Raw genomic sequence first — 26,555 nt, forward strand, 5'->3', positions numbered from 1 at the left:
AGAATGAACGAACTCCTTGACAGTTCAGAGGAGTCATTTGCACAAAATAAACCAGCGTGAGTCCGTGCTGAAAACTCTTGTCCTAATATAAAATTGAAGTGGATCTGGTGAGCTGAAATGCCATTATGCTGTCGTATGCGTACTGTTTTCCTGAAACAGTCTACTCATTAATGCAACAGTTACGTTACAACTCCCCCGAGTCACTGGTTATTTGGGCTTATCTCTGACACAAGTATTTTTAAAAGATTTTAAAGGGTGGGGAAATACTTGCTGATGGTGTACTCTAACAGTTTTAATTTAGATGCAGTTCAACATGTCATGGCTACATGTGCAGATCAACAAATTGAAATTGACCATTTATGTTAGAAGTCAGTAATTCCAGTGTTTGCATTAGATCTGGCCTGCATAATTATCTGGTCTGAAATGAAAGCAAGCGTGTTGGTTGTGCTAATATGTAATACTTTTAAAATCTTGCATTAGCACTAACATTTGAATTTTGTGATAAATAGCTGTCTTTTGGCTTTAGGAGCCTGTGGACTCCTCAGTCTTCTGGGGTTCTCTAATTAAAGCCTAGGAGGCTGCCTGTCTCTCTTATATCAAAATTGCTTCAACGTAACCTGCTCTTAGAGAAACCAATTGGCAGCTAGTTCCCTTCCTGCTTGACAGCAAACAACATTATGTTGAAAAAGAATGAATAACTGACAAGTAATTTTATATCCACAATTTCAATTCAAGCTGACAAATCATATGGAGGATGTTGGCTGAACTGTGGGTATCTTGTTTTCTAATTGCTACATGCGTTAACATGCTGAAGGGAAAAAAAATAAAGATAACTGCTCTGTATGGCTAGAAGTTTACTTTGCTGCTGTTACTGCAGCTGTGCTGATAACCAGATGAGAAAGTAATGGGGTTCTTTGGTTTATGCTCTTGATTAAGGAGAAACTTATGGCTAAAAGAAAACCTAAAGTTCTTTTCAGCTTGAGCAAGCCATCTGTGAAGCACCCCTCTAACTACTGTGTACGTGTATCCCATCGAAGCCTGCTTTCTGTATCACAAAGAGGAGTTTGGATCTCGCTCTCCTTTGAAAAATGCCCCTTTAAAGGGGATGCTGGGATTTATCATCATCTCAGTGACTGCAGATATATCTGCTCACTTTGAAATGTAAATGTCCTCTAATTGTGAGCTCTTTGAGCACCCTAGAACTGGCTTCTTGTCTTTCACTGTCAGTAATGAAGTGTCTGCAGCTGGAATGTAGCTGCTGGATTTGCACTTGGTTATTCTTGGAGCACTCAGGACAGTTTGTAACAACTTCTTGCAATAGCTGATGATATGAATGGAGCGGTGCTCTGGTGAGTAATTTCCAAGCTGATATGCAAACTGTTGTCTTAGCTTCTATTCAGAAGGTATAGATATTTGAAAATCATGGTTCTCCTGTGTTCTAACTACTTATTTCTTTCTGTCTTATGTATAGAGAATAGTGACAAAGAAACTACCTCACTGGAAATGCCCTCATTACCAGCTTCTGATGGGTTTCAAAATCCAGTCCAGTCTTCAGGACAAAGTTCTAAGATCTGTAATCCCACAAATCAATTACTTGATCGTTCTGTCTCTGCCCCTGCTTCAATTTGCTCATCCGAATCTAGCCTCGCAGAGCCCATTAATCCTAGAGCCGTCAAGTCTTTTGAGTCTTCAACTGAATGCCAGATAACCCCAGAAAAAGAACATCCTCTCTTATTACAGCATCTTTCCAAAAACTCTTCCTTGGGAGATAACAAGCCTTCTCTCCAGACAGGTGAGGTAACTTGTTGCAGTCCAGCTTGCCCTTCACAGAAAACACTCAAAGAAACATTTGTTGCTGACAGTCTAATGGAATGTAACGCTAAAGAACACAGCTGTGGTCAGGAACCTCCTTTGGAAGTGACAAAAGAAAATAGTTTGACTAACACTGCTAAGCACGGGCAAATTGAAGATGTATCTCTGTCTTCAGAACAGGAGGAACAGAAGCAAAAGAATGAGCTTGCCATAGGCCATCAGACGTGCAAAGAATCAGAGAAGCCTGAACAGCTGGAGAAACAAATTGACACAACTGACCCAGAGGTTCCTTGCAAGGTTGGTGGGGTTGAGAAACCTGTTGTGGAAGAAGAGGGCCATACAGCCAGCCAGCCAGAAAATCCTCCTGCAGAAACGAGAGGAGATGGACTAGAGAAAGCAGATCTTCCCTGCATGAAAGGGAGTATCCAAATGTCAGCCTCCTGTAGCTGTATGCATATGGAAGTAGATGTAGTTGAGCGGTCAGTAGCTGAAGTGCACAGCTCAGCAAGCAAGCAGAAGCAGCAGCCTGAGAACGGAAGTGTATCTGACCTGAACTCAGATGTCTCCTCTATGGAGGTGGAGTCGTTGAAGTCTGCAACCTCCTTGAGTGATCCAGTTTCCACCCCTGATGTGTCACAGTCCAAAAGCACCAGTGAAATTCCTGCAAAGTATAATGAGTTGTCCAATGAAACAGCTGAAATCAGTTCTCCCCCCCCCAGCATCCACCAACCGGCCACAGATCCAGGAAGACCTGTAGAAGAGCCATGTTTCTCTCTAGCAACAGCCTTGAAAGAGCTTCACAGACTCTTGATTATCAGTCGTAAAGGAGAATGTAAACTCCTTGCATCTGAAGTCTCTCAGCTGGAAATGGTTCACAAAGAGCAAGCACAGCAGAAGGGGTTTTCTGAAGATGAGCAAAAAGGCTCACATCCAAGTGGCCAGGAACAGAGTTGTTCCTCCTTTAAGGGGAGGTCTGAAGGTAGAAAAGCAGAGGGGAACCAGCCTTGTGATTCTGGCACAGAAAACAACCTTGGGTCTATCAGTCACATGGAGTCAGCTATTGGAGAAGGTGCTTTAGAGATTCAGGAGTTTTCAGGTAAGAATGATTTGATTTTAGTGACTTCTGCAGCGACATCTGACCAGCAACAGAGCTCTGAGCAGGCTGAAGTTTTGGCAGAATGGAATCAGAGTCCAACTAGTCCAGCCTTGGAACAAAACACATCTATTTCCTCTCAAACTGCTTTGGATGAAGATGCACCTCAAGATATTCGGGCACCATTCACAGGAGCACCTGGGAGAAGCAGCAGTTCTTCTCCTGAAGGTCCGTGGTCATTGGGTGGGTGTGAGGAACCGCTACTGAGCCCACTTGCTGGCTATACTGAATTTCCCTTGGCTGCTTCTCCACCACCTGCTTTCCCCGCGGCTGATGTTGATCGAATCCTTGGTGCTGGCTTTACCATGCGAGAAGCTCTCGAGGCTTTGGAACAAGCGGATGGAAATGCAGATCTTGCTCTTCTCATTTTGCTCGCCAAGAGTATTGTTGTTCCTACGTAACTACGGAGGAGGTAGCTGCCTGGGGTGTCTCTTCCTTTAAAGGACGTATCTAAATTACACATCACAATGTACAAGCAGAATGTTGAGCCAGATTTTTTAATTCTTTGCAGCCAAAGTAACTTGTCTCTTCTGTTTCACTTGTTAGATTTGGCCTTTTAAAAGAAAGAAAATGTCCTAGCATTGTGTGGACAAGATAGCTTTTAATTATGCATACTGGATTAAAATTAATGTTTTTATTTAAATGTAAAATTTTAGAATAAGCTCCAATGTTATGAATAAAAAAGCAGAAGCCATTAAGATCGCCACCCTGTCCAGCGCAAAGCAGATTGTGAAATAAGTTGAACGTGTGTGTGTGTGCAGCCAGTGGCGAGGCACAGCACGTGGTGTTACAGGACATGAGGTGCACATTGAGTTTGGGATGGTGCAGGCGAAAACAGCGCTTTTCTAAATGCACTTTGTGGGTTTTACCAGTTTTCTCTCTCCTGTGCTTTATAACCAAACGTATGGGATGCTGATGAAACATTTATGGCAGCTACTAAAGGCTATGTAGGTGCCCACAGATGTGTAAAACTTCGCAGAAGGAGTGGGAGGGTGTGGGGTGGTTTTGGAAGCATGTTTTCGTGTGTGCACGGGAAAAGCTGATGCCTGCTTTTGCCAAACCTTTTTATGCTTTTGGGCCACTGTGTTTAAGTTTACAATGTGGGGATAAGGGATAGGGAGAATAAGGGAAGGGATAGAATTTGGTGCTACCAAAACTAAGAGATGTACTAACTTATTTGAGGATATGCTGGTATTAATTGTAGGGGGGGGAAGGAGTATTTTACTTTTTTTTTTCCTAGCCTTGCCCACACCATGTTCCCCCCCTACAAAAGAACAAGCTCAACTGCTGCAGGCAGAATGTTAATGATGAAACTGCTTAAGAAACCAGCCGTGTGTTATGGCTCTTAATCCCCCTCTACCCGTGGAAGATGGATTCTCTATGCACTGCATGGGGGTGTGATCAGAAGAATGAAGAAATCTGCTTTGCACTAATTCATCTTGATGTTTGGGGGATCATCGGCCTCTCAGCTGTGGAAATGCAAACTGCAGAAAGTCTGTAGCAGCTGATGGGGTACTAATGTAATACCTCTTAAAGAGTGAGGGCTCCTGAATAGGGTTTATGAAACAAATGCACTTGACGTGGCTTCTGCATTATAACCATCGTGGCCTTCCGGGAAGTCCTTGGTGAGTAGTAGCCTGTCTGATTAGGACTCACTGAGGCTGTGTTGTAGGAAGCTCTTTCCAGATGCTTTTTTTTTTTTTTCTTCCTCCAAATGAACTACTTTTTGGTTTTCTGCAAAGCCCCAAAACACTGTTGGGGCTGGGGAAGGGAAAGGAAAGCATGGTTAAATATGATACCAAATTTTAAGTAGGAACTTTTCCTTAATCCCACTTGGAAATCTCTGAAGTGGATTTTGTGTAAAGTGTTCATCTTTAACTTCCTGCTTTGAGCTAAACCTGAAGTGATGGATCAGCAGTGGCTGGAAATACATTTTGTTCATGGCTTTCATTTGTTATAATTGTCTCAGGCCTGTCCCTGGTGTTTTGTTTTCCCTGTTGCTTAGCAGGTTTGCCTGTGTGTATGTTAGGCTTTTTTCACGCAGGATAGCTTTTACACACAACACAAATCTGGTTTCATCTGCGAACTTGCAGGAGTTTCTCATGTCAGTAAGTGGTGGTTGTCAGATTTTTCTTAGATGCTTGGGTAGCCAAGAGATCCTTTATATTCTAAAGAGCTTTAAGGCATTCCTCTGTTGAATGGAGCTTTTGCTCAAGTTCTGGAGCTAGGCCTGGGGCTCCCAGACACATTTAGCTTATTTCCCACTACTTGTGGTGGCAGCAGTAGTCACTGTGCATGTGTTGGAAGCAGCGTTTGGCTGTTTGGGACCCCCTTGCCTGAGTAGCATCAAGTAATTCACTTCAGGCTCTGTTCAAAATAAGTTCCTGAGGCAAGGCTACAGCTTTATGATCTTTACCATGCAGGCAGTAAGAGTTTAGCCGTGCTGAAGCTTTTTGATACTTTCCTTGCAATGAGCACCCCAAATCAGTGAAAGCCAGATCTGTAAAGGGTAATGCTTGGACTGCTACAGGAGTACAGATGTTGTCATCAGATCTCTCTCTAGAAGCTTTAGGAAATAAGATAACAATATTAGTCCCATTCCCGTATGGTTCACTATCAAAAGCAGCAACATGAATGAAGCTCCCAGCTCTCAGATCCAGAGCATCCTCAGTCTAAACAGCCTGTTTCTGCTCCCGATTCACACCATGGGTCTCAGTGAGGTGGTCCTTGGAGCAAGCCCATCTCTGGTACACATGGTCAGTGTACCGAAGACACCAGCTGCGGGTGGTTGGCCCCCCTGGATGCGTGAGAGCTGAATTTGCACCCTTAGCCTGCAGGTTCATTTACTGCCAGCTTCTTTGAAGCATCAGATGTTAGCCATTCAATGTTATACCCTTTTCATATTTACACTTTTATGTTTTTAGAAGCAATTGCTAATAGCTAGAGAAAGTACTGCTGCTTTGCACCAAACTGGTTAAAGGCTCTAGTTTTATGGCCACGTTTACTTAGATTGCATATACAGAATTTATGCTATAAAAGCTTTAGAGCATCAGCCAACTTGCTTCAATGCTCAGTTTTATTCTCTGTCAAATATAGTTTTTGAAATCTGCCCTTCTGCCAAAGCTGTAAAGAAGCATTTATCGATATTGCTAGAATTTCCTGGGTAACTTTCTCTGAACTGCTAGAAACAAAGCCTGACCCCCCAATTGATTAATACTTGTAAAATTATTTTATATCAAGTTGGTCCAAGCCTGGTGATCTAAATCTCTTCATTTCACAGAGCCTTGCTTTGAGTGAATGGTTATGTGCTGCTACATTAGAGAATAATTTTGGCTTTTCAGGAGCAAGATTCATGTTAGAGAAAATCTGGGCCGTGGTGAGTATTTAAGGTTAAATAAAATGTAATAGTTAGTGAATGCTGTCTAAAAGTTGTCTTCTGTTTTAACGTGTATGTGTCCTCTCTGCTTTATGCACATATCCTTTGCTCAGCCTTTAGCAATCTCTTAGCTGGTCTCTCTGCTTACCTGGCCAACAAAGTGGGAATATTTGTATTTAAACAGGGATGGCAGACTGCTAAAGTTTTTCGGCTAGAGAGGGGGAAAAAGGTAATGCCAAAAGCTGTTTAAGTTTCCAAAGGAGCTAAGTAAATGTATTCTGGGCTAAAGTAAGGCTCTTCACACCCGTCTCTTGCCCTCTTCATTCATCGATGCTCCAATATATTAACTGTCACATCAGCTTGGCAAAATGATTTCACTATGAAAAGTCTTATCTGTAGAGAATAAAGCAATATTCAAGCTGCTTCATTAAGATGCCAATGCCTGTGGGGACCCTACCGGGTCTGTAGGATTTGTTTCTGGGTATTTCCCAAAGCCACTGTGGTCATGTACCTTGCCATTTGGTTTCTGGGAGGTATTCCTTTCCTTAAAGATACTGAAGGAATTTATTGGGCTTCTTGCTGAATGCCTATTTCTGTAAATGAGGCTCTAGGTAAGTTTAGTGATGTTCAGTGAAATAACATCTGAAAGTCTCTGGGCACAGATCTATCTGACACGAGGAGGAAATATTTCCTGGTGACAGGCATGTTTACGGGCCGCTGAGCAGAGCTGCACTGTGCTGTATTACTGTGACAATCTCTGCCTTGTTGCTAATTATGTTTAACTTTCTATGTAGACACTTGGTCTCAAGGACTGTTAACCTTGTACCTCCTAGATATGTTCCTTTCTTTCTGTCCTTGTCTCTCCCTCTTTCCTGCTGTCTCCTTTCCTCCAAAGTAGCAATATTTAAGTGTACTTGTTGGATGCTTAACTTCCAGATGGTAAGTTTTCCTTAAAACACTATGCCATTTATCAGTAAAAGGAGGAACATATCCTAGAGGTTTCTTCACCAGACTTGGACTTCTTGCCACACAGCTCCCCAGAACTCTAATGTGAATTCAAAGAGGAGAAACCAAGAGGCTTTTTGCCTGCCTCTCTCGGAGGTCAGCTTGGGAAATTGGGTTGGTTTTGTGTATATCATTCCCTTATGAAGCGTTCAAGAGATTTCTTCCTGCACTGTGTAGACGTAGCTTAGTCTGTGATCCAAATGTGTAGCGGTTTGGGTTTCTCTTTGACTGATGCTTTTTAGCTTAAGAGTTTTACAAACTCACTTAAGGAACTTGAGGGAATCAATACTCAGGAATCCTAAAGCTGGTTGCATTTGTGTCATTTACTCTTCTGGGCTGAACATACTGCAGTTGTCCTTGCAGACTGAAGGGAAGTGTGGTTGTATCATCAGAAAATGGGATGTGGTTCTGCCCAAAGTAATACACACTTGATTCTTTTTTGATTTTTGTTTTTTAATATTGGGGGACTGTTTATCAACAAAATTGATGTGTAAAAATTTGATATTTAAAAAAATGAATAAACACTTTATCATAATGTTGCTTGATTGGTCTGTCTGTATTTCTGAAATCACCATCCCTGCACTGAAATCATTCTCAGGCCATTTTCTCTGAAGTCAATAGGATTTCCTTAACATAAATGTTGCCATTTGAACTATAATAAGTAGAAATCGATGGTTAAAATGGTTGCATTGGCAGAGGCTGAGAGCAGGCATGAGAAATTCAAATGTTCCCCTTCTACAGAAATAGGTTGTCAATTTCTTCAGGCATTGATTGGAAGTAGAAGGGTATAATATAAAATGTAGGGTATGATATACAATATATAATATTATATTAATATATAATATAAAATGTAGCACTTGGCCACAATACTATTTGCTGGAAAAATGAACAGGGAATCCTTGTGTCTCTTATGTACAGATTTCATTTTCAAACAGATTTGAAGATATTTTTTTTTCAGGAGCTAAAAACTAATCTCTTGGGACATCAAAAATTTGGTATTTCTATCCCTATGAAGCTCCTTGTGTCAATTTTAATTAGAAATTACTTTTTAATAATTCCATTCCCTTAGCATCATTTAATAGAACAGGTATAGGAACTGATGCAAAGAGGTGTCATGTGCAGCACTAAGCTGTCCCACTTTGTTTTGGAAAGGGGGAGAAGAGGATTTTCCTCCTCCAAAACCTGTAGCAACATTTGTTTCATGGACCAGTAATTCCTTTTTCTTATCTTGAAAAACAGATGCACTTGCCTTGAGAGGAGCACTGAGGTTTCTGACCATTAAATCTCATGCATCTGGAGAACAGGCAATGGCATTGCAAGATCAGCAGACACACTAGAAAAATAAAGGGTTATGAATCAGTTACTGTGACAAAGCAGTTCTGGGACAGTGGTTTCCTCCTCACGTGCCTGACATGTTTGGAGCTCTACATGTGATGCTGGTGTCATTATAGATGAGCTATTTTATGTCACTTAATTATAAAACTGTGTTTTTAATTCTGGTCTTAGGGTGGGAAAGGTGAAGGTTTTGATGTGTGCACTGCTACAGGCCCATTCATACGTTGACCAAAATGTTGATTGCAGTCCATTCCCTTGGAAGATAATTAAGGACTTAAGACTCTTACTGCTTGAAAATTATTTTGAGCACTTGAGCCTTGTCCATTCTGCTTTATGAAGATGATACTCTTTTGGTACTGTATACAAATGCAAATTAACTGCACTGTTGCAGTTTGGGTTTGTGATCCTCCAGGTCTGTCTCCATTAGGTCATTAACACTTTTACGTCTGCAGCCCCGTGTATGACTAAAGGAGGTTCAGACCCTATGCAATAACTATAAAGCCTACTGTGAATTGGTGGCTTCCACTGGTTATCGTATGGGATGTGTTAGGAGATGCACAAGGGACTCCCTAGTGGTCTAGAGTTTACAAATGACAGATGAAGGTTTCTTTGAGTAGTCATGTGGGTGCAGAAGCCACATTAAGACCAGGAGCCGGATGCACGGAGGTGAGCATTGCATCACAACTTTCTGCACTAAAATAGTCAGCAGAAGTAATGTGACTAAACCACCCCTCATAAATTCAGCAGTTTCACTCGTGTGAGTGCAAGTGAGCCACTTCTTGGACAGGTATGTCACCAGAACGGGATTTAGGAAGCCCTGCTCTCCAGCCTGGCTTTTGATTTGTTCAATTAAGGTTGATTATCTGCTATACCTCTTCTTTTTCCTTGGAGTAAACTGAAGGGGGAAGCTTCCCCCCAGAAGCAGACTGCAATGATCGCTCCACTATTAGTTAATTGTCGGTGACAACCAAGCTTACTAATTACCAGGTACTATTATGATTGCCAACAAAAGCATTGAATCATGCAGACAGGGACAGTGGCTGGTGGTTGCAATTCCTCACAGTAGCAGCTACCGAAAAAGTGACTAGTTTTGAGCCTCTTTGTTAACAAATGAAAACGGGAAATGTTTTAAAATCAAACACTTGGGCCCAGTTGTGAAAACATAGGTACGCTCACAGGGCTGTGGCCTGCACAATGTTAGAGATGCAGGGCTTGCTCTTTACTTATTCTGATAAAATCTACAGTCTCTTCTCTGTCTTTTCCTAATCTAATTCTGAGCCCTGGCTCTTGAGAGGAGTTACCTCCCCTCTTCACACTCCTCAGTAAGAGCAGACTGTCACAATACACGGCCCGTTTTTAATGTAAATTATACTGGTGTTTTGTTTTGTTTTTTTTTCTTCCCCTTAAATCTATCCTACTACCTTCTGAAACGTTTCTTGTCTCTTTAATTTTCTTCCTGATTACTGGTGAGCTTCTTGAAGTGCCCTGTGACTGTAGTGCATGATAAGGCATGTTATGTATCCTGGGACAGTATCTTGCACTTGGTACACATTGCTGTAGGAGGTGAGATACACCTCAATGATTCATTCTGGCCTTCTGTCTTTTTGTGATGAGCTCCTGATGGCTCCTCTCTTTCTGGATAACGTTCTTCATGTTAACTTTGGGCTGTAAATGCTGAGCAAAGAGCCTGCTGCTGTCCTAAAGAGTTGAAAATCTCATGGGAAGAGGAAGCAGATGAGGATGTGGGGAGAGTGAGATGACAGCACCAGAGCTTGTGCAGGGGAGAATGAGAGCTGTCTTTAAATGCAGGTGCTCCTGTGGGAGTTTCTCATGGAAATCCATAATTGTGTGGTGGAAGCTTTAAGGGCTTACAGTCACCTTGCTGGATGCAACAGGTATCTGCAAACTCCCTGCTGTACTGTGCAGCCTTCTGTGGGGCGCAAGCACTAAGTGCTGTAAGGCCCAGCTATGCCAAACCTGGACAGAGAAGCTGCAGTCAAAGCTAACAATGTCTTTGTGCTTGCGTGGGAAGCAGGACAAGGGCTTGGAGTAGAACAGGTACTTGGGGCATTCAAAACATCCAGGAAAACTGTAGAAGACCAGGAAGTCTATACTATGGGATTTTACAGTTACATATGCTGTGCTGTGTCTAGTGCCTTCAGAGCAATCAGGAATGCAAACAGCACTTCACTGCTGGCTGGTGCTGTGCAGCATGCTTTCCTTGTACCTCAATCATGCTTTAAATGCTAAAGTATACCAGTAAATAATGAAATTGTGTTGGCTCTGGTTTGGCTTCTACAAAGGGGCTGACACTAGCTTGCTGGTCTCTCCAGCATCCTTTTAGGGATCAGACTCAGATGTTGCATGCCCAGGTCTGCTACTCAGTAGCTGTGTGCACTTTTTTAGTGGGGTTCTGACCCTCTGTAATGTCCCACGTGAGCTTACCTTGTTCTGGTCGTGACCATTCAGCAGGAGAGCCCTCGCTTCCTTCCCTGTGTGCTGAGAATCTGCAGTCACAAGCTCTGATCCTTTTGGGGGCTTGCACGGTGCACTGATTCTGTTTCTCCTGCTGCTGGTGGGCTTGGGGGGAGCTGAGAAAAATAAGAGTTCTATGCTTTGGCTCTGTTTTAACCCAAGTGCATATGAATTGCACTCTCTTTCGTTCCCTGGGAGTTTCTCCCACAGTTTCCAAAGCTGTTAAACTGGCTGGGCTGTTCCCGCAGCAGCTGCAGGAAAGGCCAGACTTGACCTGGCACGTCAGCTCTGGCTCAGCCCATCCCTTCCCTCCCAGCAGGTTATTTACAGACGAAGTGTTGTGAATGGTGCAGGGAATGCGCTTGTGGAGAGCTGCTGGCTTTTCCTTTTTTTAACTGCTTTTACTTTCAGTTCTATTTTCAGTTATTAGCATTGAATGTTGCATCAGAGCCTTTCACCTGAATCTCAAGAGTAGGGTTTATTACTAATTCTATCTTTTATTTCTTTATCCTCCCTTTCTAGGAGCAGTTGGGCTTAACTGCTGCACCCTGCACCAACTCCTCACTCTGTCCCACGATGGCTATTGGGGCTTGTATTTATTTGTTCCCAGCCCTCCAAAACAGCTGCTGCTTGTGTTTTCACGTTTGCGGACTCATCTTACAAATTTCCTTCTCTACAGACTGATGATCAGTTGTGTGACTGCTTTTGGTTCCTACCAGGGCCCACCACATTGATAAATGACATTGATGTGTTGACGGGCTGGTATTAAAAGGCTGCTGAACAGCAGTGGGAGATGGGCAATGGGTTTTGATGCTTTTTTCATTGGGACCCTTAGCCTGATCCCCCGTGGTGGTGGCAGGCAGGGGCCCACGCAGGTTTGGCCTCTGAGGGACATTCATCTGGCCCATTTTAGGCCCCAAGTTGCCAAGCGACCATGTGCACAAACCTTAGGAGAGCAAAGAGATGGGATCCTGTATTTATCTCTGTTTTTGCTGGAGATGCATGTTGCAGGACGAGAGGAAGCTTTGCTGTGGCCCTTGGTGGTTGGGTGCTACGCGGACCTGCTGTTTTTCCCTCACATCACTAAGTAGCGACACAAAACGTCACTTTCTGTTGACAATGGCCCCTGCCAGGCCCTGAAGCACAGCAAGGCCATGGGGCATGCAGGGGGGTCTGGCAGCCACCTTGCCTTGTGTTCCCAGGCTGGGGGACACAACGCTCCCCACCCCTTGACCCCTCACTGGGCCCCCAGTTGACATCTTCCCCACAAGTCCCCTCAGAGGGCTGCACGGGACCCAGCACTGTCACCCTGTATCCCCTCATCTCCCTTACGTCCCCTCCCTGGGTCCAACACCATCTCCCCTCCCTGCACCCAACGCCAATTCCCCTCACGCCCCCTTACTGAGGCCAGGGCCACGAGGGACCCGGTGCCCCCTCCCCACAAGTCCCCTCATAGGGTCCAACGCAGTTGCTCCTCGTGTCCCCTCTGCCATCTCCCCTTCACTGGGTCCTTCACTGTCCCCTTGTGCCCCCTAACCGAGCCCAGGGTCAGGAGGGACCTAACGCCACCTCCCCTCCCGCACCCAGTGTCATCTTCACTCGTGTCCCCTTGCTGAGCCCAGAGCTATGAGGGACCCAGCACCCTCTCCCCCCATCCTCCTCACGTCACCTCACTGTGCCCAGCACCACCGCCCCTCGCGTCCCCTCACCAACTACCCGACCGTTCCCCTCGTGTCCGCTGCCTTCATGCAGGGCCGTCAGGGACCCAGCGCCAGCCCCTTGCTCCCCCCTCATCCCCTCGCCCCCCGCCCCGTTCTCCTCGGGGCCGCCATTTGGGGGCGGGGGCGGCACCGCTGGGCTCCGGGAGGCGGGCGCCGGCTGCGGGGCGGGCCGGGCCCTCCTCCTCCCCCCTGACCTCAGATCCTGGCGGAGCGCGGCGCCGTCACGAGTGCGGCCCGGCCCCGCTCCGCTCGGCCCCGCTGCGCTCCCTCCTTCCCCGCCGGCCCCGCTTCGCCGTGAGGGGCCCCGGCGCGGCCATGGCGCGCTGAAGCGGCGGCGGCCGCCACCCCGCAGCCGGCGGGCCGGGCCGGGGCCGGGCCGGGGCAGCCGGCAGGACGGAGCCGGCCGGCGGGGGGCGGCGGGGCGGCGAGCGGGCCCGGCGGGCGGCCCGGCCCTCGGGTTCCGCCGGGCGGGCGCGGCGGCGGAGGGCGGCGGGAGCCGGCGCCATGGAGCCGGCGGAGGTGAAGGACCGCATCCTGGAGAACATCTCCCTCTCCGTCAAGAAGGTGGGCGGTGGGGCGGCCCCTCCCCGGCCGGGGCGGCCCTGGGGACCCCCCCCCCCCCCCGCTAAATTGCGGCCGGGGGGCCCCGCCGTGGGGCTGGGGGGAGGTCGTCCCCCCCCGGACATCTCTGACATCCCTGCGGGACCGCCCCCGCCCGAGGCGCGGGTCTGGGGTCGCCGCTTTGTGACAGGACCGCGGGGGGAGGATGCGTTTAGGGGTTCATCTGTGTGGGGATGCCCCGAGGGACCCCCGGGCTGGGAGTCTGAGGTTGGAGGCGTCCTTTTTGCTGGTGCTGTGGGGCCAAGGACACCCCCGAGGAACCCAGTCAGTGGGGTTGAGGGGCCCCCTGGCAGAGGGGGGGCTTGGTCATCCCTCCTGCACCCCCCAAAGGGATGCAGCCGGGGTTACCCCGGGACCTCCTCTGTGTCCCTGCTGTCAGGGACGTGCGGGGTTCCCCGTGGGGCTCCCAATTCCAGGCTGGGGTTTCCCTTTTCACGGGGACCTCCTCTGTGTCTGGGGCAGTCAGAGAGTGGGAAGTTCTGGGCTGGGGCCTTGCTTTTTGTCCTTCCTGGCCCAACCGTGAGCTCTGGCCTTGTTAGAGAAAGGCCCGCAACCGCAAGCTGCGTTGGGGGGAGCGAAGGCAGCCTTGTTTCAGTTTTCATTCCAAGTCCTGGGGGAAAGGAGGCCTTCTGGACTTGCTGACATTTCTCCAGTTACTGGGCTCCTGCTGCCTTTTGAAATTGGCGTTTTTCTGTGATCTGCAACGTGTCCTGACACAGATTCACCCATGAAAACTTGTTATAAGAAGACTATCATGAGTGAATTTCCAGCACAATTAAGGAAGGGATGATTTGACATTACCTCCTGGATGTAGGATGGATGCGCAAACCTCTCCCATCCTCTCTCTTTTCCTCTGTCAGTGAGCCTGTCCTCTGGTTTCCGTCCTTAATTTTTAGAGGACATTCATTTTTAGGGTGAATCCCTTATCTACCTGGAAATGACGGGATGTTCGTCTGGCTCCAAGCTCTGTTATGATACTCTGAAGCTCTGACCTTGCTACCTCAGTTTCCCCATGTACATAAGGATACGCTAGTTTCCACTCAGGGTTTGTTGGACACAATTTATTTACATCCAGAAAGTCTTTGGGATCCTTCTTTGGAAATGCTGTAAAATCAACATGGTGGGTTTTTTGGTTATTATTGTACTTGAGGAAGGCTCCTTGTCTACAGCTCTGCCAAGACATCTCTGCCTTGACCTGCACTGATCTCCGCCAACTGCTGTCTTGGTCTAGCAGCAAAGAGGGATTTTTGGATTTTTCAGTCCTGCCTGTTTGCTTTCCTGTTCAGTTCCAAGTAGGAAAGCTCGGGGAAACGAAGGAGACATCAGGCTGATGGACCTATTAATACCATCCCGGTGAAACCAAGCTCAACCACATGGCAAAAGTCCAGCACTGGCACACCCCTGCGTTTTACCCCGGGATGCAATTCTGCTTCCTCAGGGAGACTGCTTCCCTTCAGCAACGGAATCGCTAATTTTTCCCAGCATTTCCCTGTCTGTCTTCATCCCTTGACTCTCTGACATTTTCCTTTTCTCTGTGTTAGTGGGAAGAATAAGATAGTAGGTCAGAGGAACAGGTACGCCTTCTCCACACCCTCGCTGTGCGTTGGGAGATCCTCATCTCGCTCGTCCTCTGCTCCCTGCCTCTTGAGTAATGACTCCTGGTTGCTGGGGTTGTGTCATGAGGTGTGGAGAATTTTCCAAGTATTATCTCTGATTTCAAAAGCTTTCTAGCTGTGTAGGCAGATCACTCCTTACTCTTGCTGTTGTTGCAGGTTTGATTTGTGGAGCAGAGGGTTTGGATGTGTTTGCGACAATGTGTGTACCTTTCTGCAGTGCTTTTTGGCCAAATAATAGGCTTTCTTCTCTCAGCTTCAGACCTGAGGAAGAGTTTGTGGATTCTCAGTGGTCAAGTTGTTTTAGAAGGAAACCCCACTTTGAGACTGGATGGAATTGGGACAAAAGCAAGCCAGCGCTGAAGGCTGAGATACCTGGTTCCATAGCTGCCTTTGAGTAGCAGCAGAAAGCATGATTTTTCTGAGTAGCGCAAGGAGAACTGTCCAGATGCTCATCAGCTTCCCTCTGCCTCAGACGGGGAGCGCAGCAAGCAGCAGCACAGGGCTGGGCAGGGCCCGTGCCGCAGAGAGCTGCTCTGGTTTCTTGTGCCCCCATCGTAGTGTCTTCGCTTGCAGCAGGTCCGGGTGTGCTTCTGAATTCCAGGAGCGGGAGGTCAGGAGGACATTTTTTTCAGAGCACAGCGAGTAAATTCTGTACAAATGGACAGCAGAAAAAGTGCTTCAATTCCACACAAACAAGTGAATCCCTCAAACCTCAGTGAATGGGAATATGTAGAAATATCTGAGGGCTAGAACATCAGCTAGAAAAACAGGGGTGCAAACCTCCTCGGAGAGGGTAATTATAAACCCGTGGCTTTCTCTCTGTGATACCCAAGGGCCTGGTCACGCACTTCCACCGTGCCTTGGAGATCAGGGGTAGTCCTACCCTTGACAGCAGAGGTGTGAGGTCAGGCCTTGGCAGCCAAGAGGGAGGCAGAACATCAAATTTAGAGACTCATAAATTGTCCCTCTAGCTGGAGAGATCTCGGGAGGCTTCAGGAGGGGCTGGGAGAGCTCAGCACTGGCGAGTCGGGTCCCTGCTTCGATTCAAACACACACCCAGGAGAAGCGTGAGGATAGCCTTGATTTCCCCGTCTATAGCTTGTCCTCTCTGACCTCTGTGGGAGAAATAAATTACTTCAGAGGGCGATGCTTTTTGCTCAGGTTGTGTGGACAGCGTCGCCCTGTGGCGCTCATTACTTCTGTCTTGTGCCTGTTTCTTTTCCCCTTCCCCACCCAGTGCTCCCTTGCCCTGCTGAGAGGGCTGTGCTCCAGCACAAATTATCGTGCGACTTGGTGCCTAGCTCTTATTTTCTTTAATGAATGAGGGTTTTATTCAGGCAAAAGCTGCAGACGGTCAAGTTTTGGCTGGGTGTGCATTCACCCCTTGGCATGCAGCCTCTCCACGAGGGGTGCAGACCCTTGTCCGCCCTGGTACTAGTTTTCTTCCAGCAGATGTTGCTGTGAGTGGCAGCAGCGGGGCGAGCGCTGCAGCTGAGCTTTTGCTGTGATAAGCACACTAGAAATGCTGACAGCTTCATACCCATCCTTGGCCAACCATCGCCTGGTAGCTCTGAGTTATCACAGATGACCTGATCCACGCTGAAGCTGGTAGTGTAAACATTTTTTGTTCTTTGTTTGGCTTTCCGTGCTGTCCTGGACGTTGCAGGGGGTTAAGGAGAGACTTATTGCTGCCTTGTCTGTGGTTAGGTGGCCACAACACAGAGTTCTTAAACAACGCTCATCGCTGCCAATTCGGGGAGCTAAACTTAAATTCATAAAGAGCTCAAAATCCAAGATTCTGGGGCTCTTCTCTGTTTTTCAGGCTTTCTTTGTGGCTTTGAAGGACACATTACCACAAACAGCTGATCCTTGGTGCATGTCAATCAGGTGGAGTGGTTTTTTTTTTGCCGATGTTGCAAGAGTTCTTGCCAGAAGCTCTGGCTCTGCTCCGTTTATGCATGACTTCGGGAAAGTTTCCACTTCCCCCCACAGGCAGGGGTGCCAGTGAATTAATGCTGTGCCATTTCTGCCTGTCTCCACATCTGATTTTCAGCTCCGTACCAGTGAAATGCCGTTGCAGCCCCCCAGGCTCCCTGAACTCTGCTCTGCAGCATCTCCTGCGCAGCGAGGGAAGGGAGATTTGGGCACGGCTTGGTCCCTCCATCCTGGAGAGGAGCAGGTGGTGCTGGAGTGGAGCATCCCTCGCCAAAACGCAGAGGGGATGCGCTCCCCTTTTGGGGGGGTTTAGCCAAGCTGCCGTGACACCGAGGTAGCAGTTCCGGAGATGTGAAAGAGCCTGAAGAGCAGCTTGCCTCCTGCTTCCCGTTGAGGGGCACCTCGCTGGCTGTAAGACCACAGGGGTTTATCTCTGTCAGGGTATTTCCTCTCGCTTGTTTGTGTTTGCTCCAAGCCACATCCGCTGTTGCTGCTGGGAGCACGCAGCAGGAATTGACGTCTGTACGCGCGCAGCGCTCCTGCTCGCAAACCTGTACCAGGCTCACCGGCTGCCAGAGCGCAAGGATGGGGCTGGATCTTCTCCCTTCACTGAAGCCAGCAACGATTTTGTGGAGCTGCGAATACACGAGGACCTCTCAGGTGCTTCAACGCTCGCAGCACTGAAGCTCTGCGCATTTTGGATGTCCTCTAAGGGCTTTGCCACTGCTTGGCGAGCAAACAAAGCTGTTTGCTGTGGTCCAGCTGAGAGTGCAGCAGTGAGGTCCCGTGAGTATTTCAGGGCTTTTTTCTCAAAATTCCTAATGTGTCCTGACACAGGCCTGGTGATAACACAACTGCCGGCAACAACCTGGTAAGAGGATTGGGTTCTGTGGGTACTGAAACTGACGTTGTCTCTTTATGCCAAGGGGAGGCATTTCTCAAAATCAGCTCAGGACCTGCTGATGGACAAGGCTATGATAGCCTTTTTTTGTCGGGGGGGGGGGGGGGGGGGAATCTGTTTGTTCTTCTCCTGCTACCACAAAGCATTTGCTGGGAGAGAAGTTGGTTCAGGAGGCCAGGTTTTGGCAGTGGGTTCTGTAGAAGGAGCAGCACGCCGTGCCTCTGAGGCAGCCTGCCTCCGATTTTGTGAATTCTGTGAGCGTGACACGGCTGCTGGGCGGTTCCAGCTTTTCCCACTTCTGACACCCTGGTCCAAGAGGAGTAACCCAAACAACTTGGTGCCAGAAGACTTTGTCTGCAGGGAGAGATTCAAAGCGCTGAATGCCTGGAGTGTGAGTAAGCAGCAGCTATCTGGGAGAGCAGCACCGTTACAGGGCACAAACCCCCTGTGCTCGCTTGTTTTAGTGTGTTTACCAACTGGACTTGTTTTTCCCTCCTGTGAAATCTGTTTTTCTGTTGTGCCGAGCATGTGACCTTTCCGTCCGCCTTCAGCTAACGCAGGGATCCTGTTCCTCGGCAGCTGTGTGCAGTCCCAAAGGCTCTGCTGGCCACGTCTGACAAAAAGCACCGCTGGCAGGCAGCTTCCCCCCAGCCTTGCTAGCCAGCTCTGTGCCCATTCCCTGCTCACCGCTGCAGAAATAATGAACCTCAAACGAAGGAAAGCCCTGGAAAAAGCCTTTGGGGTGTGGGAGCTGACAAGTGTACGTGTCCCAGGAGGTGACAGTCTTACTGGGTTGCACTCAGCTGGACAAATGCTGCAAAGCTCTGTATTTCTAGACATGCAGCATCCTTCCTGTGGGTTTCAGCTTTGCCTCTTTCAGGCTTACGTCTCTGCGCATCACGAGCGTGCTTTCTCTTAAGGCTGCTCCAGCAGCACGGGCGGTGCCTCAAGGCGCTGATGCGCTGAGCGTGCCCATGTGCTTCGTCAGGAAAGTGCCAGCACCCAGGCAGGGGGTGCTGAGTCCAGGGTGGGAAGCTGAGCTCTGAGGCCAGTGCTGGTCTGGAAGCTTTTTGTAAGAAATGTTGAGTCAGGTCACGCGTGCAACCCCCAGGACATCCTGCCAGAGCTGAAGTTTCTGGGCTCTAAGTTGTGTTGTACAGGTTTCTTTCTGGATTGGTAAAGGGAGCAGCAGGACAACATCCCTGCCTTGAAATTCAGCCCACTTCTGTAGGTGGTACGGAGGTTGCAGAGGAGTTTGGCCTCCCCTTTACCATTTGCCATCGATGTCTGTACTCTCCTGAGCAGGCATGAGAGTGCCGACTGTGCCTGGCTGTTTATCCATCTTAAGTGTCTGTCCTGTCCCTTGCTGATGCCTCTTCCCTTGGGGCTGGAGCTCCAGGTTTGTTTCTTGAGGGTGATCTGCTGTGGGTGAAGCCCCAGACTTCATGCCAAGACCCAGAGCTGTCTTTCTTGATCGGAAGTTTTTAATCACGTTTTCAGACAGCATTGCAGGCCGCGTTCACGGGAAACCGCGGGGTTTTGCCCTTGCTGCATAGGGCTGTGCTGTCCGGTAACGTGCCCCAGCTCCCGGCCAGCTGAGCGGTGCGGTGGAAGGGCAGGTGCTGGGAGCAGGCTTGGGGAGGTTCTGAGCCTTGCGGAGGGTTTGCATCTCCAAAACACTGCCCGCAAAGAAAGCCACCTCCTTGATAGACCGGAGGAGCTCTTCCCAGCCGGTCGGGAAGGCAGCAAGAGGACAGGAATGGAGGCAGAAAGAAGGCTGCAGCAATCTGTGTTATGTTTTGGCTGTCTGCTTGCTGCTTTGTGGTGTTCCTTTTGTTTTGCTTCCTTGCAAATGGGGAAAACCCTTTGCCAGTCCTTGTGCTGTGGCTAGGAAAGTGGGGCTTTGAAGCGTCCCTCGCCTTTCCCATACAGCGAGTGCAGTGGTTGGGGTAGGAGCTGAGCTGGAGGAACGCAAGGGGTTGCCCGATGGGGCTGTTTGCTTTTCTTCTTTAGTGTTTGTCTTGCCAGGGAAATGCCAAGCAGAGCAAGGGAAACGAGCTTGGTGCTGGAAAGCTGCTAGTGAAGTATCTGCAGGCCAGATGTGTGGAGGGGAGGTGAAGGCTCGGCTGGACTGTGGCCAGCCGTGAATAGTGCAGGCGGGTCCGGAGACTGGATTTCAGGCAGGTCGTGGGAGTGCTGGAGAGATTTCAGAGCACCACCACGAGAACGATTCGGTTTGGAGAATGCGCTCCAGTGTGGCTGCCGCAGCTCGGCTCACTCGGTTTATTCAGGAGAGCGGTGCTGGTCCCTGCATGGGGGTTACCTGCAGACACAGGAGGTAAGGACGTTTTGGTCTAAATGCCAGAAATCCCAGGAAATGAGGACTCAAGGAAGACTCCTTCGATCTTGCTGGTGACATTCTCAAGAGGAGGATAATCAAAAGCCAGAGCAATTTTGTGGCCTCAGCATAACACGGAGGCTGCGAGGCGTGACTGGGTGTTGTTCTCACAGCGGTTACCAGAAACGTGGCTCGAGGGGCAGTGCTGATAGCTTGGTTTGGGTGCTGCGGGTCTCCTTCCGCATGGACCTCGGGGTTGAGTGCGTTACCTGGGTGGTTCTGCAGCCCTGCATCAAGAAGCAAGTCCTTGTCAGGACTCAGGAAGGACCTGGCTGTTTCCTTGAAGCCCAGCTGGTCTGCGCATCATCCACAGTATCTTCCTGTGGTGTTCCAGGAGGTGACAGCATCTTTAAGAACATTCTCTTTGAAACAGCTACCAGCGCATCACAGCTATTCCTCAGCCTGATGAACACTGAAGATCCCTTCTTTTGTTGGGGTAACCAGTGCAAAAGGGATGGAGAGGGGAGGGCCTGACCAGTGGGGGTTTTTGGCATCTCTCCTTGCGCTACGAGAACACTGCAAATGGGCCTGGAGAGCTGATGCAATTAGTAGGCTATAAAACTGTGCAAGGAACATCCTTTCTTGTGTGTGCCAGTGGGGGGTGTGGCGTATTACTACAAAAAACATGCCATTTACAATCAACTCTTGATTAATAAACAGCAATTAAATGCACCCTCTCCTCAATGGGACGAGGTGCAGCGCGAGCTCTTCCTTTATTCCCCTCCACTCAAATAAGCTTTCTTTTCCCTTTGGACAAACACCCTTCTGCTCTGCTTTCTTCTCGAGTGTGTTTAATTTGCCAGCCTTGAGTACTTGGGCTCAGGAGGAGCTTCGGTAACCGGTTTGCCACAGCAGGTTTTGCTCCATGCTGTTGCAACACCAGCGGACGCGATGGGCTGTGGAGTGGTCTCAAGCTGACAGACGCTCTTGGTGGATCGCAGGGATGCCTTCTGGATGCCGACAGCACTTATTTTGGCTGCAGGAATGTCTATAAATAGCCCCGGGCTGAGAGTCGAGGCGTTTGCAGGGCAACGGGTGCTGCATGAGTCCTCTGCCCGAGGCTTCGGCCACTCATCCTGGCACCCGCCTGGTTTTGGGGTGCAGAGGGGCCGAGGGGGAAAGCTTCTCGCCGGAACCCCCCGAGATGAATGCTCTGCAGGAGCGTTGTTGTGTTTGGTTAATTCTTTTTAACCTTACTGCTTGTCTCCTTCCTGGTGCTCCTGGCTCCAGCCCTTCTCACTGCCCGGGTATATCAGGGAGCTGCTTTGAGGATGCTTCACATGTGAAGAGCTGGAGTTTGATCACCACTTCCCGAACAGGTCCGTCCACCACGCAGTGATTAGGGAGAGCTTGCTTTCAAATTGTTTGTTTGTGTTTTATAGCAATTTGCAGGAGAGAAGTAAACACAGCAGATAAATGCATGGTACCTCAGAGGTGGAGAGGCGCGTTGCGTATTGTGTACAGCTCTGAGCACGCTGTGCTGTCCAGTGCTAGCAAGCAGGCATGTTCCTAGCGTGGCATTTTTCAACGCTGGCTGTTTGTGCTGGAGCAGAGCTGCTTGCTGTGACGGTACAAAGCTTTATTTTTCATTTGGTAGGTAAGTAGGTTTAAACAGGCCATCTCTCAGGGCATCTCCGCATGTATCTGCGTTTTAGAAAACCTGCAGGGTCACAGATGAGTGTTAACAACAGCATGCTGTGCCCCTCACACCCTGCTGGTACCTTCCAGCCCCCTGCAATATTCGTGTCTCTGCCGTTTTTTCAGGGCAGTGTCCCAGCACCCCTCCCTGTGCTGCACAATTGGTGTCAGGTTCTGGGAACGTCCATCCTGGGGGGGTGGAGAACGTGTCCGTGGCCTGCACCTCTGCCCCGAAATGTTTGTGGTCTGAATTCCTGCAGATTTCAGGTTAGCTGGATTTGGGGCAGGCCAGGTGCTCTGGGAAATGATGCAACCAGATTTTGCTCTTCAGCTCGGAAACGAGTGCTGGCAGCGGACACACAGCGCATCTTCCCGTGGAAGGACTAGCTGGCACTTCTCTGCGGGAAGCCTGGCCCTTCCCTGCCTTCCGCCTTTGGAGCCAGCTATAAAATGGCCCAGGTGACATGAACTGCTATCACCGCTCTGAAATGCGGTGTCTTCAGGGCCTGGCATGACAGGGACGCTGTGTCAAGACTCAACCAGTGAGCAAACGTATGAAATAGCTATTTTGCTCCTTCTCTTCGGTTTGCTTTGTAATTCATTCGCTATTTCATCGTACCTCTCCTCTGTATGTGTCTTTCCAAATAGAAGACGCCTCCCGATCAGCTCCTGCAAGTCGCAGCCTTTCGCCACCCTCGCCATAGGGCTGGCTCCACCCCGGAGATCCCAGGGCTTGCTCTGTCTTGTTGCCTCCCCGAGACGTGGGAGCTCAGCGGGGACTCAGCGCTCTCTCCGGGCACCCTGTGCAAAACCCAGCTCCCCGGCTGTGCGGTTAAGGCCGCCCGGGCACATCGCGTGGCCGGGAGGCAGGCTGGAGATGTGCCCAAGCGAAGAGCTAAACGCGCCGGGACGAGGATGAGGGACGAGGATATGAGGGTCAGGAGGTGAGGGGACCTGTGCTACAAGGAGCAGGCAAGGCTTGGAGCAGGGCAGACCAGCTGCATTGCAGTCTGTGTGTTTTTTCCCTCCTGCTGATCTCTTTGTGGGGTTCATTGTGCTCTAGCAGCCTGTGCGTGTCCTTTGCTTGGGCTATAAGCCATTGGCCCTGTTTTCTTCAGGGGGGACAGCAGAAACGTCCCTGTCCCTTGATGCCACGCTGCCTGGAGAACGCGGTGGCACAGCTCTGTGCAGGAGCAGCCCCTCGGTGCGCTTCCCTGCGCTGGCACAAGCAGCAGCTCAGACACGGCCGTGACTCACAGCACCCAAATCGCCTCGGGAGGAGCCACCACGTGCCTGCTTCCCGCTCGCAGCGCCCTGTGGCCCCGTGACGGCGCACCAGGCGGTCACACAAGCTCGTCCTCTGCCTCCCGACATGGCACGGAGCGGACGTGGGCTGCTTGGGGTGGGTTTGCTCTGAGCAATGAGCAGAAGTCGGCAGTGGATGCGCTGCAGGTTGGTGCTTGGCCTCTGACTTCCCAGAAAAGCCGTGCAGAGTTCTCCTGTTCCCTAACATACATGAAGCAAGACCAGCATTGTTGCAACAGTGCTGCCAGTGGCGTTGACTCCTGGGGCAGGACGGAGGCTAAAGGTAGCACCAAGCCTTAATATGACGTGGAATCATCCCTTAAAAACTTAGGTCCTTTCATGGGGGAAGAACCAGATTTTCTAAGAAATGGAAAACTATTTTTCCAGAAGTACCCAGCTGCCTCTCACCACTCAGAGATGCAGAGATGAGACAATCCTCTGGGTTCGGCAGAGGTTTGCAAGGGGAAGTGTGCTGAACCTCTGCTGATGACGGGAGCTGGTCAGTCCATGTAGGAGCTGGAGAGCTGGAAACCGTGAACTGGCTGCAGGAAGGACTGTGACAAAGATCTAGGCTATTTTGGGGAAGGAAGGAAAGAAAAAGAGGAAGTGCTTCTTTGCTCATCTCTTTCTCTGCGCGGAGTCTCTCTGTAAAGGGGAGCTCTTCCAGCTGGTGGCAGAGCTCAGAGTTCCCTTCGCGATGACCTCCCCGAGCTGCGTGCACAGCGCCTGCCTGAGGGGCGCCTTGCTTTTCCCCACTGATGTGGTAAGCTAACGTAAGGCCTGCTTTTATTTTCATTCTTTTTTCCCCTAGCTGTCCCCCACAGCTGCATTTCCTCAAGTGAGCACAGAGCCTGCAGAAAAACCCCAGGCAGACGTTGGGGCCGCAGCGCAGCGGGAGGACCCGCAGCGGAGGGTACCCTAGCCCTCTGTACAGGCAACAGCGTGGCTGGGACAAGCCAGGATTTTCTGTCTTCGGTTCCTGGCTCACATCCCACAAGGCAGGGGCTTTCCTTCCTTCCTCAGTTTCCCCAAAAAAGGATGTTTTAGCGACTCTCTCCATTCCAGACAGCTCTTGGAGAGCATGCAGTGTGTGAGCACTCCGTGTTGATAGCATGTGTTGCAAAACAAACCTGGGGATGAAAGAAAGTATTTCTATTTTGTATTTCTTTCCAACTAGTGTAGAAAAGCCACATCCCTGACTCCAGGGGGCTGGAGGAGGATCCAGTTCCCCGAAATCAAGCGGGGCTTATGTGTGAAACCCTTTGTGATCCCTTGTGGCTCCATTTACCCATTGCCTGGGGGATATGGCTCTAAATTTACATTTTGTTTCCTCCTCAAGTGTCCTTGCTGTGGGAACTGGGAACTTGCTTAAAACTGATTGCAGATAGCTCCTGAAATAGTTCTTGAATAGTGGGATTTCAGGGCCTTCTCCTCCCTGCTTGGGCCTGGGCTGCCTACTAATACTGTAAAGCTTCTGGGACAGCTTCTTCCCCAAAAACGTGTAAGAGCTGAAGAACTGCTGAGCTAGAATGCACTGGCTCTCGCCTGGGTGTAGTGAAAGTCTGTGCACCTACGGGTGGCTCTGCATGCAAACCATTATCGCGCTTTGTGTTCCCCAGGGCATTTATCTCCTTGGCGGGACTGGGACAGATGGATTGTGCTATGCGATCGGACGAGGGAATTTGGCTGTGATTCTTCCAGCTCAGCAGTTCTTCCCCACGTCAGGGCTGGGACCAGCTCCGTGCAGGAACACGCCTGGCTCTCCCATCTTACCTAAGAGCTGCCTTCCTCCACAGAGATTAAAGATCTTCTAGCTTCACCCCCCTCCTGGCCTGATATATTCATATTTTTAGCAGTGCTGTTGGGAACAGTTCCCCAGGGGCTGTAATGGTGTTTGCTATCCCCTTGATACATTTCACATCAGGACTGGATGATTTTCTGAAAGAGCTGCTCTGGCTGTAGCAGTAATTCAGTAGGAGAAACAAGTTTCTGGTTTTGGGGGGCAAGTCAGACTTGACAAGCACAACACCATCCAGTTTTATAGAACATAAACCTTTTTTTTTTTTTTTTTTTGTCTCTATATGGAGCCTGCAGTATCTCACCTGCTCTTGCTGGAGTACTAAGGGGTTGCTGGTAACTGGCAGAACAGGGCTCACTTCGGTGACGCGGGAACCGCAGATGGGCTGAATCACCACTGAGCGATGGTCGATGTGGTCATGGTCGCTGCTTCGTGCGCTCTCACGGACGAGGCACAAGCTGTCTTTTGTTCAGATCAGGGTGGGAAGGCTCTGTACTGTGTATTTCTAGAGAAAATTGTGAGCACATGGGCGTTGTGCTGGAGTCCCCATCAAAACCCCTTGGCTGCAAGAATCCAGAGAATCGTGCTGGGAAGCAGATGATGCAGGTGTTACAAAAGCAAGGAAAAGTTTCCAGCTTGTTGGAGCAGCACAGTTTTCTTGCTAGAAACCCATGACTTGGAAAGAACACCTCTAAATGTGTTCTTCTGTGCATATTTTGATTTCTTTGAATCTAACGTGTAACTGGTGAGGCCTGTCAAAGAGGTATCAGGTGCCAAAATAAGGTATGTGTGGGTGATGTGTTGTCATGGCTCAGCTGAACCATTGCCAACCAGATCAAATAAATGTGGCCTATGCAGCTGAGGCTTCGTCCTGGGTGAGTAACTAATTCGTTCTCTGCCTGAACGCCAGGCGTGTCTGAGACAGGGACCTAAATAGATCTCTAAGCTCTAGGGGCAGGAGAAGGCTGGGAAGGAATATGGCTGTAAGGGGATTTCTAGTGGCTGATTTTGCAAAAGCAACGAAGTAGTTTTTGCTGCGTCAAACCTCTGGGGCTGTTGTCAGCGGAGTGCATGGCCAGCACGGACCTCAGAGCTGACTTTGCCAGCCCCTTGCAACTGTGAGTGGGTTAATTGGGGATGGGTCGAGCCACCCAGATTTTTGAGAAAGCGGCAACCAGATGATGTAGTACCTAGTGGTGATGCCACACAGAGGGATCGGGGTGAATCGGGCTGCCTTTGTCCCTCTGTCTTCATCTGCACTGCCCAAGCTTAGGCTCTGCCTCTGCTCCCTCCGCGTCCCCGGTGTCGTGCAGCCAGGCAGGCCCTTGCAGCCTGCCCCTGACGCTCTGGGAGGACCGGGGCAGCTCTTGGCTGCCTGGCATCGATCCCCAGCATCGCAGCGGTTACTCGAGCCGTCTGTGACAAGAAAACCGTGGTCTCTTCCCGGGATGCTGGAATTGCACGGG

The 26,555-nt window shown here is 49.5% G+C and overlaps 2 protein-coding genes and 1 long non-coding RNA gene across 9 annotated transcripts in view; 2 read left to right on the forward strand and 1 right to left on the reverse strand.

Moving 5' to 3' along the window:
* DDI2 (DNA damage inducible 1 homolog 2) overlaps positions 1–7,881 on the forward strand; it is a 26,045-nt gene extending 18,164 nt beyond the window's left edge. For both annotated transcript variants that reach the window (XM_080564376.1, XM_080564374.1), the window contains one exon: positions 1,472–7,881. Coding sequence is in view for 1 of the 2 variants with exons in the window: in XM_080564374.1 (XP_080420500.1) it covers positions 1,504–3,366 (1,863 nt within the window). In the remaining variant the exon portion in view is untranslated. The remainder of the gene's footprint in view (positions 1–1,471) is intronic.
* LOC308181302 overlaps positions 1–13,036 on the reverse strand; it is a 16,827-nt gene extending 3,791 nt beyond the window's left edge. Inside the window, exons 1-4 of one of the 3 annotated variants that reach the window (XR_013941400.1) lie at positions 12,866–13,036; positions 12,103–12,239; positions 11,127–11,272; positions 8,596–8,679 (exon numbers count right to left, since the gene is read on the reverse strand). This is a non-coding gene — a long non-coding RNA (uncharacterized lncRNA). The remainder of the gene's footprint in view (positions 1–8,595; positions 8,680–11,126; positions 11,273–12,102; positions 12,240–12,865) is intronic. The other 2 variants (XR_013941401.1, XR_013941402.1) reach the window with 2 other exon arrangements.
* Positions 13,037–13,232: 196 nt separating this feature from the next.
* Positions 13,233–26,555, forward strand: part of PLEKHM2 (pleckstrin homology and RUN domain containing M2) — a 30,965-nt gene continuing 17,642 nt past the window's right edge. For all 4 annotated transcript variants that reach the window (XM_080564370.1, XM_080564371.1, XM_080564372.1 and 1 more), the window contains exon 1: positions 13,233–13,441. In XM_080564370.1, coding sequence (XP_080420496.1) covers positions 13,382–13,441 — 60 coding nt within the window. In that variant the 5' untranslated portion in view covers positions 13,233–13,381. The remainder of the gene's footprint in view (positions 13,442–26,555) is intronic.

Source organism: Anser brachyrhynchus, assembly GCF_964034855.1.
Source record: "Anser brachyrhynchus genome assembly, chromosome: 21".
NCBI lineage: Eukaryota > Metazoa > Chordata > Aves > Anseriformes > Anatidae > Anser > Anser brachyrhynchus.